The sequence below is a fragment of the Thunnus thynnus genome, chromosome 19 (genome assembly GCF_963924715.1).
Source record: "Thunnus thynnus chromosome 19, fThuThy2.1, whole genome shotgun sequence".
Classification (NCBI taxonomy): domain Eukaryota; kingdom Metazoa; phylum Chordata; class Actinopteri; order Scombriformes; family Scombridae; genus Thunnus; species Thunnus thynnus.
Window position 1 is genome coordinate 11,531,317 of NC_089535.1, and position 17,352 is coordinate 11,548,668.

The window sequence follows — 17,352 nt, forward strand, 5'->3', positions numbered from 1 at the left end:
GTATTTTTCTTTTTTTTTCTTCCAAAACCACAGCTAGCCAAGCCAGAGACTTGCTGTCTAAGATGTTGATCATTGACCCCGCTAAACGGATATCGGTGGACGAGGCCTTACAGCACCCCTACATCAACGTGTGGTATGATCCAGCTGAGGTGGAGGCGGTAAGTAGGCCTTTGGCAAAGCCGTATATTGATTACTATCCCAAGCTCAATCCCTTTTCCCTTTGTCTTTGATTGATCAGCATAGTTTCCTGTGTCTCACTTTGTATTTGCAATGTAAAAAAAAAAATAATTATGACCCTCTTCATAGGATTACAATAAAAATGTCAATTTTTAAACTACAATACTATAATAATGAAAATAGCTGGTTTAGTGCATTTATGATTGTGTTTTATATTTTTGGTTCACATCTCATCTTTTTCATTTTTCTCGCTTATGGTTTTATACTTTAAATCTGAACTTAAAATATTTTTAGGTTTAGTAGAATAACACCCAGTTCTTGCTACTTCTTAGATTAAGAAAGTAAAATTTGCTGCTATAAAAGAGTCCATTGTTGTTCTGTAATGTACAGTAAGAGTTGTGGTGTTTCTGGCGTATTTGGTGAAGTCTAATTTCTTCATCAGTGCCTCATTAGTATGAGGTGACAGTGAGATTGGGGGAAAAAAAAAAAGCCATCTGCAGCTTGATATACGTGTACAGATACCACTTCTACTTGCAGCAATACACTAATGAGTGCATGAACAGCTGATGATTTTTACAGTCTTACTGTTTGTTTCATGTAATATCCTGCTGGTTGACTGCAGCTTTTGCAGAGACTCCACATGACACACCTCCATTGTAGTTATGAATCATTTTTAGACGATTTTATGACTTGTCCACTTGTCTAAGTTGTCTAGTTGTTGATATTAGTGATGGTTTTTTCATGATGATATTGTTGTTAGAGTTGATGTGGTATGTATAACGTGGCTGTGAATGGCATTTCAACACATTTTCTGCTGTTTTCCCTTTCTCTAATGTCATCTCATGCTGATGAAGGCCAGAGATCTCATCCAAATATCCATGGTAAATAACCACCGCCCTACATCGAAGAAAAGTGCTCTATGGGACCTTTGTTTTATAAAGAGTAAAGAGTGCAGATTAAAGGAGACGCTTGGACACATTTGGTTCAGTACTATTAACCATTAATCATAATGAAAAAGATTCATAATGTACATTTTTATATAGAATACAATAAAATTTCTACAGGGCATCCTACCAAAATGACATGATTGGAATGAAGTGGTGTTTCTGCATGAAACCAGACAAGCGATAATTCGTTAATTAATTTGTTAAATCTTTTTTTTTTTTGAGGCAAACCTCTCGCTTCCACCAAATTTGCTTGATCACCATCTACGTCCTGCCGTGGCTGCCGATTGCCGACCTGTAACTGTCCCTCCAAGGTCATATCAGAGAGGTTTTATGGGTGGTCCTGTCACCCGCATTGACAGAGAGGGAGTATTAAGGTGTCAGAATCTGTGGCAGGATCACTATGAATGAGCGATAAGAAGGCTTGACTGGATGCCAGACAGCATGTTTGTGTCCTGTTACTGTAGATGAAATGACAATCCTGTAGGAGAAGCGCGTAGGCACTATCTCATATTAATCCTGATGGTCATTATCTAAAACATATGTGCGTTAAGTGGAAAAACTGTGTATTATGATCTTAAATGTGTAAATCAATCACCATACAATCATGTATGATTTAGTTGAAATGAAATACTGAATGTTTTACTTTATTATTCACATTATTTATTTACTTTCTAACCTACGTGTGCCTACTTTCTATCCCATCATGTTCTTTGTGCACATACATGTTAAATTGTCAAATTACGTTAATCGTCAGATGTTTTTTCTCGTCTTCAGATATTTTTTCATCCCCATATTTTTATTATTTTGTGAAAAATTTGAAAGTATATGTATCATTATGTAAACTTGTCTGCCATAATTATTGTGAAAAGTATTTTACTGTTCTCCGAGGATGCTCTAACTTGATATCACTAATATAAATTTCATGTTAAATGAGTCTTGTTGACTGCCCTCTTAATTAAACTGATAATAAAATGCTTGTGCTCTCTCCCCCTTTTAGCCTCCACCTCAGATCTATGACAAGCAGCTGGATGAAAGAGAACACTCCATTGATGAATGGAAAGGTGAGAATTAATCATCCAAACCAAAAATAAATATCTGATTTTCTTATTAGGTTGCCAAGAGTGAAGATAATGTGATGGATGTTTCAAGAATATATCATAAAAAACACAAAACTTAAAGCCACACTGCATTTATGTTTTTAAAACTGTATTATACTGTATTATACTTGAATATATATATATATGACACTGCCCTTAAAGGTCCAGTGTGTAGAATTTAGTGGCAAATGGAATATAATATTTATAAGTATGTTTTAATTAGTGTATAATCACCTGAAACTAAGAATCGTAGTGTTTTCATTACCTTAGAATGATCCCTTCATATCTATATAGGGAGCCGGTCCTCTTCCACGGAGCCCACCATGTTGCACCGCCATGTTTCTACAGTAGCCCAGAACGGACAAACCAAAAACTGGTTCTGGAGAGGGTCTTTAATGTTTTTTGCGAGTTTTGAGGCCACCGTAGGCTCTCCTACACGCTTGGAAGAGGAGTGGGAGGGATATTCATTTGCTTGCAATCTGCAACCTCAGTGCTAGATGCCACTAAACTTTACACACTGGTCCTTTAAAGCCAGCGATTGAATAGTCATCTCAAATTTCAAATGAACATTAAAGGTTAAGACGTCCAGGAAACAATGGGGATAAATGACCATCTTATATTCTTTGCCCTGTTATTTATTTCATTGACTTTTCTTTCCTTGACAGAATTAATCTACAAAGAGGTGATGAACTTTGAGGAGAGAACGAAGAATGGCGTTGTGAAGGGACAACCTTCACCTTCAGGTACTCTCAGTGCATAACCCTAATCGCTCTGTAAGTGAATTTACTATACCCTTACTGGAGTTCCCCTTGTAAATAGAGAAACCCATTGTGCTGTTGACCATGTGTCTCTGTCTCTTGCATCTTGTTTTTTTAAGCAAGTTAAATGTTGTTTAGTGGTGTCATTTTGTGTATTTGTTAAATGGTACTGAAGTACAGCTAATCAGTAACTGCTGAGATTGCCTTTTCATAGATAATATTTGATAATAAAGAGATGATGTGTGTACTTCGATGTATGTGTATATGTAGAAACATATCATGACTTAAGATTTGGGTACTTCAAATCACAGGAAATTTCAGTCCTCAGCTGCAGTTGACCTTTTTTTTCCTCTTCTGTTCTCTGCCAAAGCCTTTCAAGCACATTAAGTGATGTTTTCATAGTTTGCCACAGAGAGGCAGTATGGAGTCATGCCAGTGGTCGCTCCTTGACAGGGCCACCTAGACTCCACTGTGATCAAATGAGGAATTCATTACCAGGTTAAAGCAACCATTTGCTATCAATAGAAAAAAAAATGAACAGGTCCATTTTGAAGCTCTGAAAAGCATTATGAATCGAAACTGAATCCTGCAGAGACAGCAGCATCTGCTGACCAGGAGAGGTAACTGCCACATGAGTAAGTGAAGAAAAATGTTGTGCATCCAGAATACAATGAAGTCTGAATATTGTCTTTCGCAATACCTCCTTAAGGACTCAGCAGTGTTTACAGTAGGAATCCTCTTTTTGAAGAGAGTTTATAAGCCATCTGCCCTCCTCAGCTGAGCCAAAAACAAGTATTACAGTAATATCTCAGACTACTTACAGTAATAAACAGCACATAAACAGTGTTTTCTTGTTTTTTGCATCATTAAAAGCTGAAAATTACAAAAGAAAAAAATATTTCATAGGATGAATTTAACAAAAAATGCAGCATTTCTTTAATCACCCCTTCTTCTTCACTCTGTCTCGATTACTCCATCTCACAAATTCACGACCTCCATATTTCTTCTTCTCTCCGTCCACCAGTAATCAAGCAGATGGGCTGGCCTAGTGTCTGATGCTGAGTGTAGCAGACGCAGTGCAGTGCGGGAGCTGCAGACGGCAGTGTTTTACTGCAGCAGGAAAAAACAAGAGGAGCTGAGTGCACGCGTGAAGCCTCAGTCGCAAAACAGACAGACCCAGGAGCTATTTTGTTTGGAAATGTACAGGGAAATTATTTTAACCCTATTATTATTATTGCTTCAAGGGGCTGTTGTATAGAGAGATTATAAAGGGCCAGTGCTAATTGCTTCTGGGATACTGCATGCTTTAAGTATCTACAGTATTATTAACATATTATTAATCATTCCTTTAAACCATACTTCTCATGAGCCTTTCATAACTATGGAAATATTTAAAAAAAAAACCCAGAAATATGCATGTCTGAGGTTAAAAGTTCACAGCACAAGCTTCGGATATGGACATATAATCCTACATCATAGCTTTCTTCAGAGTTTCTCCCTAGATTGAATTAAATTTTGAATTAAAGGCTTAATTAATCTTCCGTTTTAATAATCTTTCTTACAACTGCTAGTGCGGTTTATGCTGAAGTAATTGTTCAAGATTTAGAGTTTCGTTCCTCCTGCGTGGAAACTTTGAACAGATATTTCTGATGTATTTACTGTAAAAGTAAATCTACAAGTGCAGTGACCGCTGGAGTCGATGCCATTAATCCTTCTTTGTTCTCTGTTTTATTTTGGGTCAACTGAAGTGCTTCCCAGCCTCCATTAAGCAATTACCTCCCACAGAGCACAGACACAAACAGCAGATTTAAGATTTGCCTGCACTGTACTTGTTCTCTATACACATCACTGGAGTACTGGTCATTGCTATGCTTGGAAGTAAAAGTGGTTGTTTTAGCAATTTCCTTATATTGGCAAACCCCTAGAGTCTCATGTTTATTCCCCTTTTAATCAGGCTTGGCAAAAGCAAGACTGCTCATTTTTCTACTTATTTGCTCATAAAGTTATCATTGTAGAATCCACTCACTGAGGATTTCATGAAAGGTCTGATTGAACCTTGGGAGGCTGTGATGATTAATGTACTTGTCTGCTACTCTTTGGCTAACATGCAAATCCGTGCAACACTGGAGAGATGTTTCATCCCCCAAGAGTGAAGAATACCATTCAAAACCTTTATCAGTTGCGGACAAGTCCCACCCTCCACCAGTACCTTCTGTCTGACCTTTGCTAAGACAATGGCTCTCATCCCCTTGAATGCTTGAATGTCTCTGCCTCCTATCTAGATGGCATGCAGTAGCTCCTTAACCTTCTGAAAAATGTCCTTACTGAGAACAGTTTGGACAAGGTCCTACTGCATGTCCTGCATCCAGGACTTTGTGGCCTGCTGATACCTATTAACTGAGTGAAGATTTCTTACTTCGTGTCCCCAGCTTTCGCCCTGAAAAAGAGACAATTTCTTACTGATGTTTGTTGTAGTCAGCATTTTATTCAGTCATGGAAACGGGAGCTGTGCACGTAATGAAAGATTAAGTCTGCTTTTTTAAATCCTGGTAATCAAATGGAGGATCATGTCTTCACCGTGGCATGTCAGGTCCAGAATGAGTCACTTTATGGAATTTGCAAGTTCAGCAAATGTATTTTATTCGTTTTCTAGCATCTTTTATGAAGTGTTCATTTCATTACTGATGACAAAATGTCAGCTGAGTGGACTGACTTCATAGTTCTCAGGGTGTTTCCACCTTTAAATTCAAAACAAGATCAATATGAAACAACTACTTATTTGAGAGTGAATGCCTGAGCTATATTATTTAATTCAAGAATGTTTGCTACTACACTCAGCAGACCCTTTTTTGATGTATAAATCATTAACACTTACGCAAATACTATTTGGTATCATAGTCATAGAGATTTCTGAAACCCTGCAGCCTTTGGCGTTATTTCCTGTGGAACCTTTTGGACTCAAATCTTGTCATTATCCTGTCATTATAGACACACTGTGATTGTGGTGCCCCACAGGTGTTGTTGATGTTGTACCTTCTGTGTGCACTTGCAAAATATTTCTTCTGCTTTTATTTGTGCCACTGTCTTGGACAGGACTCCTTTACGTTGTAACCCCCTGCTGCTGTTGATTCCCTTAGCACAGGTGCAGCCGTGAACAGCAGCGAGAGCCTCCCTCCCTCCTCCTCCATCAACGACATCTCCTCCATGTCCACCGACCAGACCCTGGCCTCAGACACTGACAGCAGCCTGGAGACCTCTGCAGGACCCCTGGGGTGTTGCAGGTGACTAGCCGCCTGCCTGCGTAACCCCATGTTCTTCCAAAGGTGAAGAACACCAACTGAAACGACCACCTGAAAACACAAAAAAAGAAAAAAAAAAGAAAAAAAAAGAGAAAAGTTCAAAATGAATATATTAAGAACAAAAACATGAGTTATGGAGTCATTGAATCTGAAATGATGAAATCTCAAGCCTGTGCATTGTCATTCAAAAACAGCAGTGGTATTTAAACTGAAATAAATGAGCTGAGATATATGTTAATGATCCTCTAGTTGCTTTGCTTATATTACCCCACATATCTTGTATATGGCATCATAACAAAAACGACCAAATGCTTAGACTTGCATCTCCTGTAAAGTGCATATTGGCTGGCTGCTGGTCTCCCAAATCCTTACAAAAGCATTAATGCTCCAGTCATTGTGGCAAGGTGGGCTGCCATTTTGCTCATCACTACTGTACAATACAAACGTCACTTTCTCTTCCCCCCCCTTTTCCCTATTCAACCCTTATGTAATGACACTGCTGTATTTTAACCTCTAGGCTTTGTCTTAGACACCCTCATCCCCACCCGACACAACCCCCCGATGTAAGGTTGCCTGATTTGTGTGTTTTTATGTGGTTATTCTGCAGGGATGTGTAGTTGCTCTCATCCAGAGCGGTGCTCCCTGCGCTACTTGTAAATAATGTAATTCTGTACAGCTGAAGGGCATACGGAGTGGGACTGACGGCCAGTACACTGGAGGTTTTTTTCTGACAAAGCGCACCTTGCCACATCACCGCTTTCCACCTCAGTTGCCCCCGCCTATCGCTGTAGTCCTGCATGATTAGATTTAAAACAATGCTAATCTCACTGTATGCTAAAATGAGTCTGTATAGAGACTATTGTTTATATACGATGTAAACTAACACAACTCCAGACATGGGGGGGGGTCTGGTCACATGATAGGACATGTGAGCGTGTGTGTGTGTGTGTATGTTTGTGAACCACAGGTAAGCCAGTGAGACATTTCGTCTAGTAAATGTCATGGCTGAATTTGGGACTTAAAGGTTCAGTACACTAAATTATTTTTGATTGTTTTCGGGCTTCGTAAGGTTACCTTTAAGGGATTTTAGAAGTCTGATTTGTGTGTAATGTCCCTTTTATTTCCCCCTGGCAGTGTATGATGGGTCCCTCAGACACCCCACGGGCTGGCTCACAGCCCTGCATGTCATTGTGAACCATTAACCCCTCATAGACACAGGAGGTTGGTCTGTTTCACCACAAGGAGACTATTCTTATTTATTTGACTGTCTGAAACATAGAGGGTTTTTAGAAGAAGATGCAAGTGATACAGTAGGTAGGCTAAAGGTGGGCAGTGAGTGTTAACCTCGTAGCAACGTATTGTTTTGCTCTAAAGTTAAGTCATGTATATTATTTCACTACACATCACACAAAAACTCATGCCATGTTTTCTTGTTGATACAAAGGGAACTGGATGTAGAGACTACCTATCAGTTAGATTATTTCTTCGCTGGAAGATTTATTTATTGATTTATTTATATTGATAGATGGTACCTGAATATGGCAAGTGCCTTTTGGAATGAAACAGCTTATTTTGAACAGAATTAAGTGTTGCCGGAGCAGAAATCATATTATTTTTGGTTGGTTTTTTTTTTCCTCTGCTTCTTCTTTTTCTGCCTTAAAACTATCACCATCCCCAAGCCACCAATTATCTGGTAGAAACATTTGAGGAAAAAAACGTCTCTTTGGCCAGACAACTTAAGGTTTTAGCCAGTAGCTGAATTTTGTGGTGTAAAATCAAATTGCTTTCCTCAGATTGTATGGCTTAAGACAAATCCATCAAACCTTTTTTTTCTGCCATTTTGCACTTTGATTTAACTTCACTTTTAATTAAATCAATCTCAATAAAACCAGATTTTTCTCAAACTGGGACACTAGCGCATGCACGAACACTTAACATGCATTGTTTGCATCGAACTTTGCAAAGGCTTTGGCAGCTGTAATGCGCTCTTTCTCTTGTTCATGTTCAGTTACAGCCCACTAGATCACATGCAACCTCTGATTGTGCGATTTAAAAAAAGGAAGATGTACGGTATGTTTAGCAGACTGGAATCTGAAGATTGAATGTCTTCACTTAAATACAATATTTCACCCAGAACCTATTCCGTCCTGCGTCTGCCCCATAGTATACACTGTTAGCTGCGGTCGTGAACATGCAATGCCTGATTGCAGTTAAGACGTTACTACAGCTTTCTTTTCACATTTTAGATAGAATGCACTCCAACTAGAAACCAAGCAGGTGATCTGTAAGTTGTTTATTTGTGTATATCTTATTTATTCTTTGTGGAAAAAGTAATGAAGGAAGAATTGTTTTGGTTTCCGTTGCCACGTTTCATGCATGTTCGGTGGGTAAATGAGCAAAGAGCCACTGACAGATGCTTGGTGAAGAAATCATATTTTAAAAGCAAGGAAAAAATTTCCATTTCCACGTAATAGTCCTGCTGGTGGATGGAAAGACATTCGTAGAACCATCAGCTCTGTCTGTACGAACAAACCTACTTCCTTTAATCCTTACTTTAAGCATAGTTTGCATAATAACACTGTATTTATTACTTAACAATCAGGTTAACTGACAACAAGGGCACACTCAAGGATGCTTACACTGTCTCTAAATGAAACAAACGGGGACATCTGTGTTTGCATGGCTAATATGTCCACTAGAATAAAATGTCATGACTGTCATGAGGTTGTGACAGCACTCACCCACTGTCATTACTTGTCAACACATTTCATGTGTTTGTTTCTGAACATGTCATCTGACAGTCTAACTGTAACTCTGTGATCTGCAGTCCAGCTGCTGCAGCACAGTGATTCTCTTTTTGCATGCACCCTGTCGATTGTAAATACAATGTCTCCTCATAATCGCCCCCCCCAAAAAACGTATATATACATAACTTCAAATAGCTGCATTGTTAACACTCTTTCTGCCTGTGGCTTGTGTACAGTGAAACACACACAGACTTACGGTACCTTCACAGAGCTAAGAGGGTAACTGAGGGCGGCGTCTCCAGAATAAGCTACGGCTAGCTTGGCTTTCTGTTCAGGGTCTGGCCAGGGCAATCTTTCTAAACAGGGTGCAACTTTGAAATTCTTTTAAAATGTTAAGATGAATTTCTCACAAAGGGGTCTAGTGTGTAAGTCGGCTCCTACTGTACACCACTAATACTCACAGTACTGTTGCAGTTTTTCTACAGGGCATTTTTAACCATCCTAACTAAATCATTCTTTTTCTGTCTTTACACGTTCTGGTCTCTGAGTACAAATACTGAAACATGTTTCTGTGTTTTTTTCTTTTTCTGAATGTGATCTTTTATAAGACATCCCTCCAGACAATTCTGTTGTAATAAAAGGTGCTTTTAGGTCCTTTTTATTGCGCCTGAAGACGAGATGATTCGAACACAGCTGGGTTGTCAGCACTGAATGTAGAAATGAATGGTTTCATGATTACGCACGTCCTTGCTGCTCTGCTCTGTCATCAGTGTGTGTGATTTCAAACAAACCAGCATTCAACACAAACTGTCAGTACGGTTGAAATGAAAGATGCGAGATCGAGCATCTGGAACGGATGATTTCTCAGTACATGTTGTATTTCTTTCAATACGGGATCATGACTTTTGTGTGATTGCTTTTAAGAATGTTGACGGAGAGTCGGTGCAGTCATGTGTTTGAAAGTAGTTCATGTGTGTAGTCATGTTCAGTCACATTAACCTTAGAATTAGATTTGTGTCAACACCCAACCTGCTCCTGATTTTTTGTCACGAGCGACCTAAAAATGTGGATTTAGGATTTGCCAAATTCGCCATTAAGTTATAATCTGAGGATGGCTGACTTGTTATTTAATATTGCCAATATTAAATACGTGTCATAAGTTAGGATACATTTGTACTCAGCTGTGCCAACACAAAATCTTTGGACTCAGTACTTGTGATCCCCATCTTATTGATTTCCACTTTTTTTTTTGTTTTCAAGTCATATTGTAAATAACAACAATCCAACAATGCAATAAACACTTTATTGCACTCAAACAGGGAGGCAAGCTACGGCAATGGTCAGGTGATGCTAAAAGCAAATGTTTAGAGTCTTAAGTGTAGACTGAAATGTGGAATTCTGCAATGATGAAACCCTGTATAGCTCATCTGAATCAGGTGATGTTGTTCTTCAGTTCTTTTCTGATTCCTTCTCTCTTGTTTCTTTTACTCCGTGCTGTTTTAATGAATCATTCTTTTGACATTGTCAGGTTGGAAAAAAAAATGTATCTGTTTCACGCTGATCTCAAAGCTTCAGGCTATAGCGTTTCAAATAAAGTCAAAACAAATGCAAAAGAAAAAGAAAAAAAAATACTGAAAGCTGTTACTGTAAACACAACATTTTAAAGGAACTGTGTATGTAAAAATAGTATATGTATGTGATTGAAAATAAACAAAACCTTTGATCTTGGAAAAATTGGTGTATCTTGTGTGTGTTACATGCATATTATTTGTTTCTGGTGTTTATCTCAATATGAACCATCTGTCCAATCTGTCACAGTGACACTGAGTCCCACCTACTGTACACTCGAATCAGGTCCTGTCAGTCTGAAGGCTGGCGAACATTAACAGATTTTCAGGCAGAATGATAAAAACATTATGCCTGGTGCTGAAGGATGAAATTGTGTATTGGTCTTTTCCACTGACTTGTTACATCTAAATATAATATTTCTGGTTGTTTCTTAGGTTATTTTAGGTGAGATTGCAAGTCCCTGAGCAGCATGGCTGAATCAAACTCCTATTAGGCCCTGGGGGTTTGTTGTCGGACCTCTATTGACCCCCACTATATATGGTAGTACTCTAGAGCTGAAATGATTAGTTGCGTTGTTTAAGTCAGTTTTTTTAAGCAAAAAAGCTTCTGAAATGTGAATATTTGCTAGTTTTAGATTATAGTAAACTCAATATCTGTGGGCTTCAAGGAATAGTGATGGACATTTTCACTATTTTCTGTAATTTTATACACTATTATTTAGGAAAATAACTGTAAGACCTATTGTTAATGAAAATAATTGTTGGTTGCAGCCTTACAATATTCCTATGATTGAGTAATACCTTACCCTCAGTTTTCTGTGTACAGTTTGATAAAACAACTTAAAACTAGATTTTTATTTACTGAATGATTTACAATTAATCAAATTATAGATCCAATTGATATGAAGTAAACCTGGGGGGGTTTTGGGCCCCTGGAGGTCTGGAGCTGAATATAGTCATCATGCCACTCTATCCATACATTGTATGAACCAAATTCTGTATCTCTCCACGCCTTTTGTTGCAATCTTTAAAAACACACTCAAAAATAACAAAAGGAGACTCACATGAAAATGCGTTTTTATTCATATTGTCATTTTTTAAAGTTCTTTGTATATCAAGTATCATGTCGTGAAAATATTCCACTGTCCCAGTCTTCCTCTCCCTCTTGCCCTCTGTCTGTAATCTGCTCTTTTGTGTGGAATTCACAGAACGAGGTGACACTGTCAGTTTTGCTTAAGCCTATTATTTCCCGGTGAAGGGTGCAAAATGAGAAGTGCAACCTCCCCTCCCTCCTTCAATTGTTCAGGCACTTTTTTTTCCTTCTCCATGTGCACATTCCAGATGTCCTGCAATGACCAGCAGCAGGTTTAAACGGGACCTGGCCTTCAGAGGGAAAGTAGCCAGCATCAGGCCTGTGCACGCAAACTTCTTTTGACAGTCCAGGTCTGTACTCAGGTGTGTCCGGTTTTGTACCCATTGGAAAATCCACATAGTGTGTAGACGTTTGGTTTAAAGCTACATAGAGTACACTCACTCTGCAGACTGCACCAATATGCAGTCACTTTATAGACATTCATTTAATGTACATCGACCCATATGGACTCATGCACCATCATGCACACACCACTTGCTACACACTTGATGCTATCCCCCTTTTTTCACAGTAATGACCCACAAACACAATTCTGTGTTGGTACTTTGTACCTTGCAGCTTGTTTTTCTGTGCTAGGTTAGGATGACTAGGTGGATAACTTGTCAGAGGTCTACAGACTACTAGAAAATATTTTTCAAAACTGGCATCTCACAAGGTTGTTAAAATTACCTCCCTAGAGCATTTATAGAATGACAAAAGCTACATATCTCTCATTGACGAGAGTACAATTTGTCACCTGAAATTCTGAATTCACGACATTCATTTTTTTCTTATCTGGTAATTATGCCAATAACCCATCGTGCAGGTCTTAAATGTATTTTTACAAGCTACAAAACATTCCTCAATCGGTATCGTTGTAATACCGTACGTGCCATATCCATCTGAATATGCTTCAAACCTCAGTGCAGACTAAACAAGTAGTGTCTACGCTTATCTATAAAATATTTACAGTACTCTTTTTTTTTTTTTGGTCATGGGGTAAATGTTAACAGCACAGAAGCACAGGCACATATACAGTATACTCTCCAATTTAAATGGTACACACATTGACTGACAAGACACATTCAGTACCACCTTGCTGAGACTAAACAGACATGTAAGTGCAAGGAAAAATATAAAATATCACACATTGATAACTTTTTGTTTAAATATCAGATAAACATTTAAGCATTACTTTCATTTTTCTTTACATACATATGACACTGTTTTTTTTCTGCATTGTTTCCATTTATGTACATGAGTAGATACAGAACTACATGGACCAATAAGATGTTTTTGGTTAGATTGTAAAAGTGAATAAAGATAGATTTTTGCATGATCTTAAACTTTTTTCAAGTCCAAAGGTTGGTGTTGTTGTTGTTGTTTTTTGCAACCTTTTTACATGTTTTGCCTTCCTTCCTATCTGGCTCTAGGAGCTAAATTAAAATAATATAGTAGTACTGTATATCATCATAGACTGTTGTACTGTCCCTTTTCTCCACTTCCTAGTCAGATGAGTGAGTACCACCACAGTTTCTGAGTGGGCTGGAGTGTGTCTGTGAGCGGTTTAAATAATACTGTATTTACAGATAATGACATCACTCCAGGTGATGTCTGCATTTATACAGGTGGCTTGCATTAGCCCTACGCCTCCCATTTTTAAATTAACCATTGCAATGTAACTTCCCAACACGCCTTCTACTAAAACCAGCAGCCAAATCCGGTTTGGAGCCACCATAATGTACATTTCCAGTCTTTACTGGCATTTTGTAAAAACTAACAACCCACATTTCCCGCCCTCCTTCACTGTATCCAGATGGTGTTGTTACAATCTGGTCGGCGGGGTTCGGTTGCTGTCGCGTTGCCAGTTGCGGTGAGGTCACTAAACGTGGAGAAAAACTGTTCCATCTCTTTCTGCAGCATCTGGTTTCGCCGCTCAGCGTCGTCCTTGGCGCGCTCAGCATTGCGCAGTTTGATCTCCGCCATGGTGTACTTCTTTCTCTCCTGGTCCAGCTCCTCGTGGAGAGTCACCATCTCTGTTTCCAGCTCCAGGTTACGCTGCTCCAAACTGCAAAGGAGGACAAACAGAGGATTACGGGGGTGGCCATGGCTCATCTGAGAATATATGGCAAAGACAAGGCAAGGAGGGAAACAGCTGTAATTCATTTTGAATAAACTTATGAATGGCATACTGCAGCTGAAGTCATAATTTCTTGTAAAGCCATTACCCTACAATGGTACCTGTATATCTGTTTAATCAATACCACACCTAGTCCTCTTTTATTGTTATACAGCAATCTTTGAGGACATGCTCCTTCCCACACAATCAGGTATAACTCTCCTGTATGGCGTTACAGAACATCTTGCAGATTGTTTTTACAATACTGTCTGTTAAATCCTCTAAACCTCACTAATTAGTCTTCTCATCACCACAAGGTTATTATCAGGCAACCAGCCAAGAAATAGTTCAGCACATAACCCCCTGTTAAACCATAACTTTTTTTTTTTTTTACATGTTGTTTTTTGTCGGGAATAAAAAACAAGATATAATGTCTTAATTAAAGAGCTTTCCAGGAACAAACTTTTCTTTCCTTCAAACAGAGCCAGGTTAGCTTTTCCACCCACTTCTAGTTTTAATATTAAGCTTGTTTACGCTAACAGTCTCCTGGCTGTAACTTCATATTTAGTGTACAGATATGAGAGTGGTGTGGAGGATATACTTCTAAGATTTCCTTTGTTTTTAACTGTCTAACTGTCACTTATATGAAGAAAACCCTTTTTATACTCTATAGTGGTTTACTCCTTTGCACTACTACCTTTAGTTTAACCTTTTAATTTCAACACTTCAACCTGCTGAGATGACTATGTGCACATGCCTTAGAATCAATGTTTGTATGCAGTGTTTGTAAAAGCTTCCCTCTTGTTAAAAGAAGAGAGTTTTTGAATAGCTTCCTTGACAGTGGTATCAATCTTCTCATCTAACTCCTGGCAAAAGACTGAATAAGCGAATTTCCTAAAATGTCAAACTTTAAAGGAGCAGTGTGTAGAATTTAGTGGCATCTAGCGGCAGAAATGGAATATAACATTCATAAAATTAGTTTATAATCCCATGAAAATAAAAATCGTTGTGTTTTTGTTACCGTAGAATAAGCCCTTTATATCTACATAGGGAGTGGGTCCTATTTCACAGAGGCTGCCATGTTGCACCACCACGTTTCTACAGTAGCCCAGAATACACAATCAAATACTGGCTCTAGAGAGGGCCTTTCGTGTTTTTCGCGGCCAGCGTAGGTTCTCCTACACGTTTGGAAGGGGAGGGGGAGGGGAAGGGTATTTAGTTGGTTGCAATCTACAACCTCACCGCTAGATGCCACTAAATCCCACACACTGGTCCTTTAAGGGTGATTTGATTTGAAACTGGCATCTCATGGTCCACCTCGCTGGAAAGTGGAAATGGCAAAACCGAAAATAATGATACTCAACTTAATAAAGAAGGCATTAAGAGTATCAATTAAGAATATCTAAGATTATCTGTAAGGTGCAATTAGGAGACAATTCATATTCTTTGTCTTTAGCAACTTCCTTCTACTGTCATCAAAAGCACAATTTTTCACAGAACCCCACCTCTTTATCCTGGCCTCATACTCAGTCTTTTGCTTGTGCATCTCCTGTTTAAGACTGGCCACTAAGCTGTGCAGAGCGCTGTGGTTGCCAGGTCCGTTGCCAACAGTGAATCCATCACTATTGTCACTACTGCTTGTACCCCGACTGCTCCTCCCTGCTCCATCTCCACTTGCTTCTCTGTTGCTGTTCCTGCCCTCCCCCTCTCCTCTTCCACCAGACAGGGGGGGCTCATTATCTTGGGCTGGTCCATCCAGGTCATCATAGTGACCTCCATAAAAGTCCTGCTCAGGGCAAGTGGTGGTAGAGGAGCGACAGGAAGTGGAGTTGTCAGGAAGGGAGATTTCGCAGGAGGAGGTGGACCAGGTGGCGCTGTCAACGCTCTGCTTGTCCTCGCAGCTGCTGTTCAGACACGTGGTGGTAATCTGGTTCTGCTGCTGCAGGTTCTGATGGTTTAAATGAACATTGTCATATGTGGACAGACGGTTCTGATTGGATGTTTGATCCCCATTGGAGCAGTCACGTGTTTTGTTGTTCTCCCGTAATGTGACGCAGCCATTTGGTACCCAAAGACTGTTGCGGCCGTTCAGACTTCCTGTGACCACATCGGTGCCAGAAATGCCCATGCGCATGACTCCATTGCCGTTCCCTCCAGCGCTGCTTCCACTCGTCACACCACTGGTGCCCATTTTTGTTCCTGAGCCTTTCAGCGTCCCACTGCGACGCACTGGTAAACTCCCGCCTACAGTCAAAGTCAGACTCTTTTCTTGGTTCGGGTCTGAGGAGGGTGAGGAGCTGAAGGAGCCATTTGTAACAATCCCACTTCCTTTATTGAATGCCGGGTTCTTTTTAACAGTCAGCGGTGGACTGCGGGTGATGTCAAAGCGTCCTATGACACCATTACGGGGGCTTGCTGACCTCGGGGAGCCACTGTTGTCTACATGCTGGCGGTGCGAAGGAGACTCGGGCGCTTCCCAAACACACTGCCGCACCACCTGCATGTTGTTGTTCTCGGCGTTCTGAGACACTGTAGTGATGGCGGAGGTAGTTGTGGTGGCTTGTCGTCGTGGTAATTCGATGTTGTTGTTGTTGACAAGCTCCAGGGCCATGGGGCTGTCCTCATCTTGAGGGAATAGCACGTCGTGTCGGCCAATCAAAACAGCCATGAGCTGTTGGACCAGAACAGTACCTGCAAACATGAGATCATTATATTTATTTTGAAACCATTCATTTCAGTTCAGCATTAAAACTGAATCTCAGAAAGCTTAAACACTGACCTTCCATAATAGCAACAGGATCCTCTACCTTTGGCCTCAAGATATTTGGCCCAAATACTGTGGCCAAGTTCTGGACGCTCATTTTATTTACTCCAGAATACGACTGGACCTCATCAAGAAATCTGGGGAACAATAAAATATCTTGGTCAACTTTTCACTGTTCAGTAATGGTCACACTTTAAAATTTTACCCTCTTCAATGATCAATTAATACCTGCAGATGTATTTGAGAAGGTTGTAGTTCACTGGAGGTAGACTTTCTACCAGCTTTCTCAACTCCTTCATACCCTGGAGATGATGCACACTTTTTTAGACAACATCAGTTCAATCAATCCATGCTGCAAGTTGTGATCTACCAGAACACTTTACAGCTCATCAAATATAACAAAATCACACCCACAGACCAAACGGAGAACAAAACAAATCAGTGCAATAGAGTAAAAAAAGAGAACACAGAGCTAGATGTGCTGGCAATGCAGATAAATATATATTCTTATTTTTATTTTTTGTCGTAGTAACTGCACACTTAGCTCATAAAAATAAACGATGAAGGATCTTTTATTAACACTGATAAATGTGTTTCACTCAACACTTCAACAGTCAAATAAAAACTTTTTATGTTAATGATGGTATTAAATTATTTTGATCACTTACTGAGGCTATAATCAGAGAAAGATACTATACTTTTGTCGTAATGAGATGCTTTTAATGACGACTATAAGCAGCCATG

The 17,352-nt window shown here is 39.5% G+C and overlaps 2 protein-coding genes across 15 annotated transcripts in view; one reads left to right on the forward strand and one right to left on the reverse strand.

Moving 5' to 3' along the window:
- mapk10 (mitogen-activated protein kinase 10) overlaps positions 1-6,516 on the forward strand; it is a 34,191-nt gene extending 27,675 nt beyond the window's left edge. For 5 of the 10 annotated variants that reach the window (XM_067575003.1, XM_067575002.1, XM_067575009.1 and 2 more), the window contains exons 10-14: positions 34-158; positions 1,032-1,058; positions 2,122-2,185; positions 2,887-2,964; positions 6,122-6,516. In XM_067575003.1, coding sequence (XP_067431104.1) covers positions 34-158; positions 1,032-1,058; positions 2,122-2,185; positions 2,887-2,964; positions 6,122-6,264 — 437 coding nt within the window. In that variant the 3' untranslated portion in view covers positions 6,265-6,516. Of the gene's footprint in view, positions 1-33; positions 159-1,031; positions 1,059-2,121; positions 2,186-2,886; positions 2,995-6,116 lie in introns of all 10 variants that reach the window. The other 5 variants (XM_067575008.1, XM_067575007.1, XM_067575013.1 and 2 more) reach the window with 4 other exon arrangements.
- A 5,137-nt stretch (positions 6,517-11,653) lies between these two features.
- The window catches only part of arhgap24 (Rho GTPase activating protein 24), a 71,803-nt gene continuing 66,104 nt past the window's right edge, over positions 11,654-17,352 (reverse strand). For all 5 annotated transcript variants that reach the window (XM_067574997.1, XM_067575000.1, XM_067574999.1 and 2 more), the window contains 4 exons: positions 16,837-16,910; positions 16,624-16,745; positions 15,350-16,535; positions 11,654-13,793 (listed from right to left, as the gene is read on the reverse strand). In XM_067574997.1, coding sequence (XP_067431098.1) covers positions 13,529-13,793; positions 15,350-16,535; positions 16,624-16,745; positions 16,837-16,910 — 1,647 coding nt within the window. In that variant the 3' untranslated portion in view covers positions 11,654-13,528. The remainder of the gene's footprint in view (positions 13,794-15,349; positions 16,536-16,623; positions 16,746-16,836; positions 16,911-17,352) is intronic.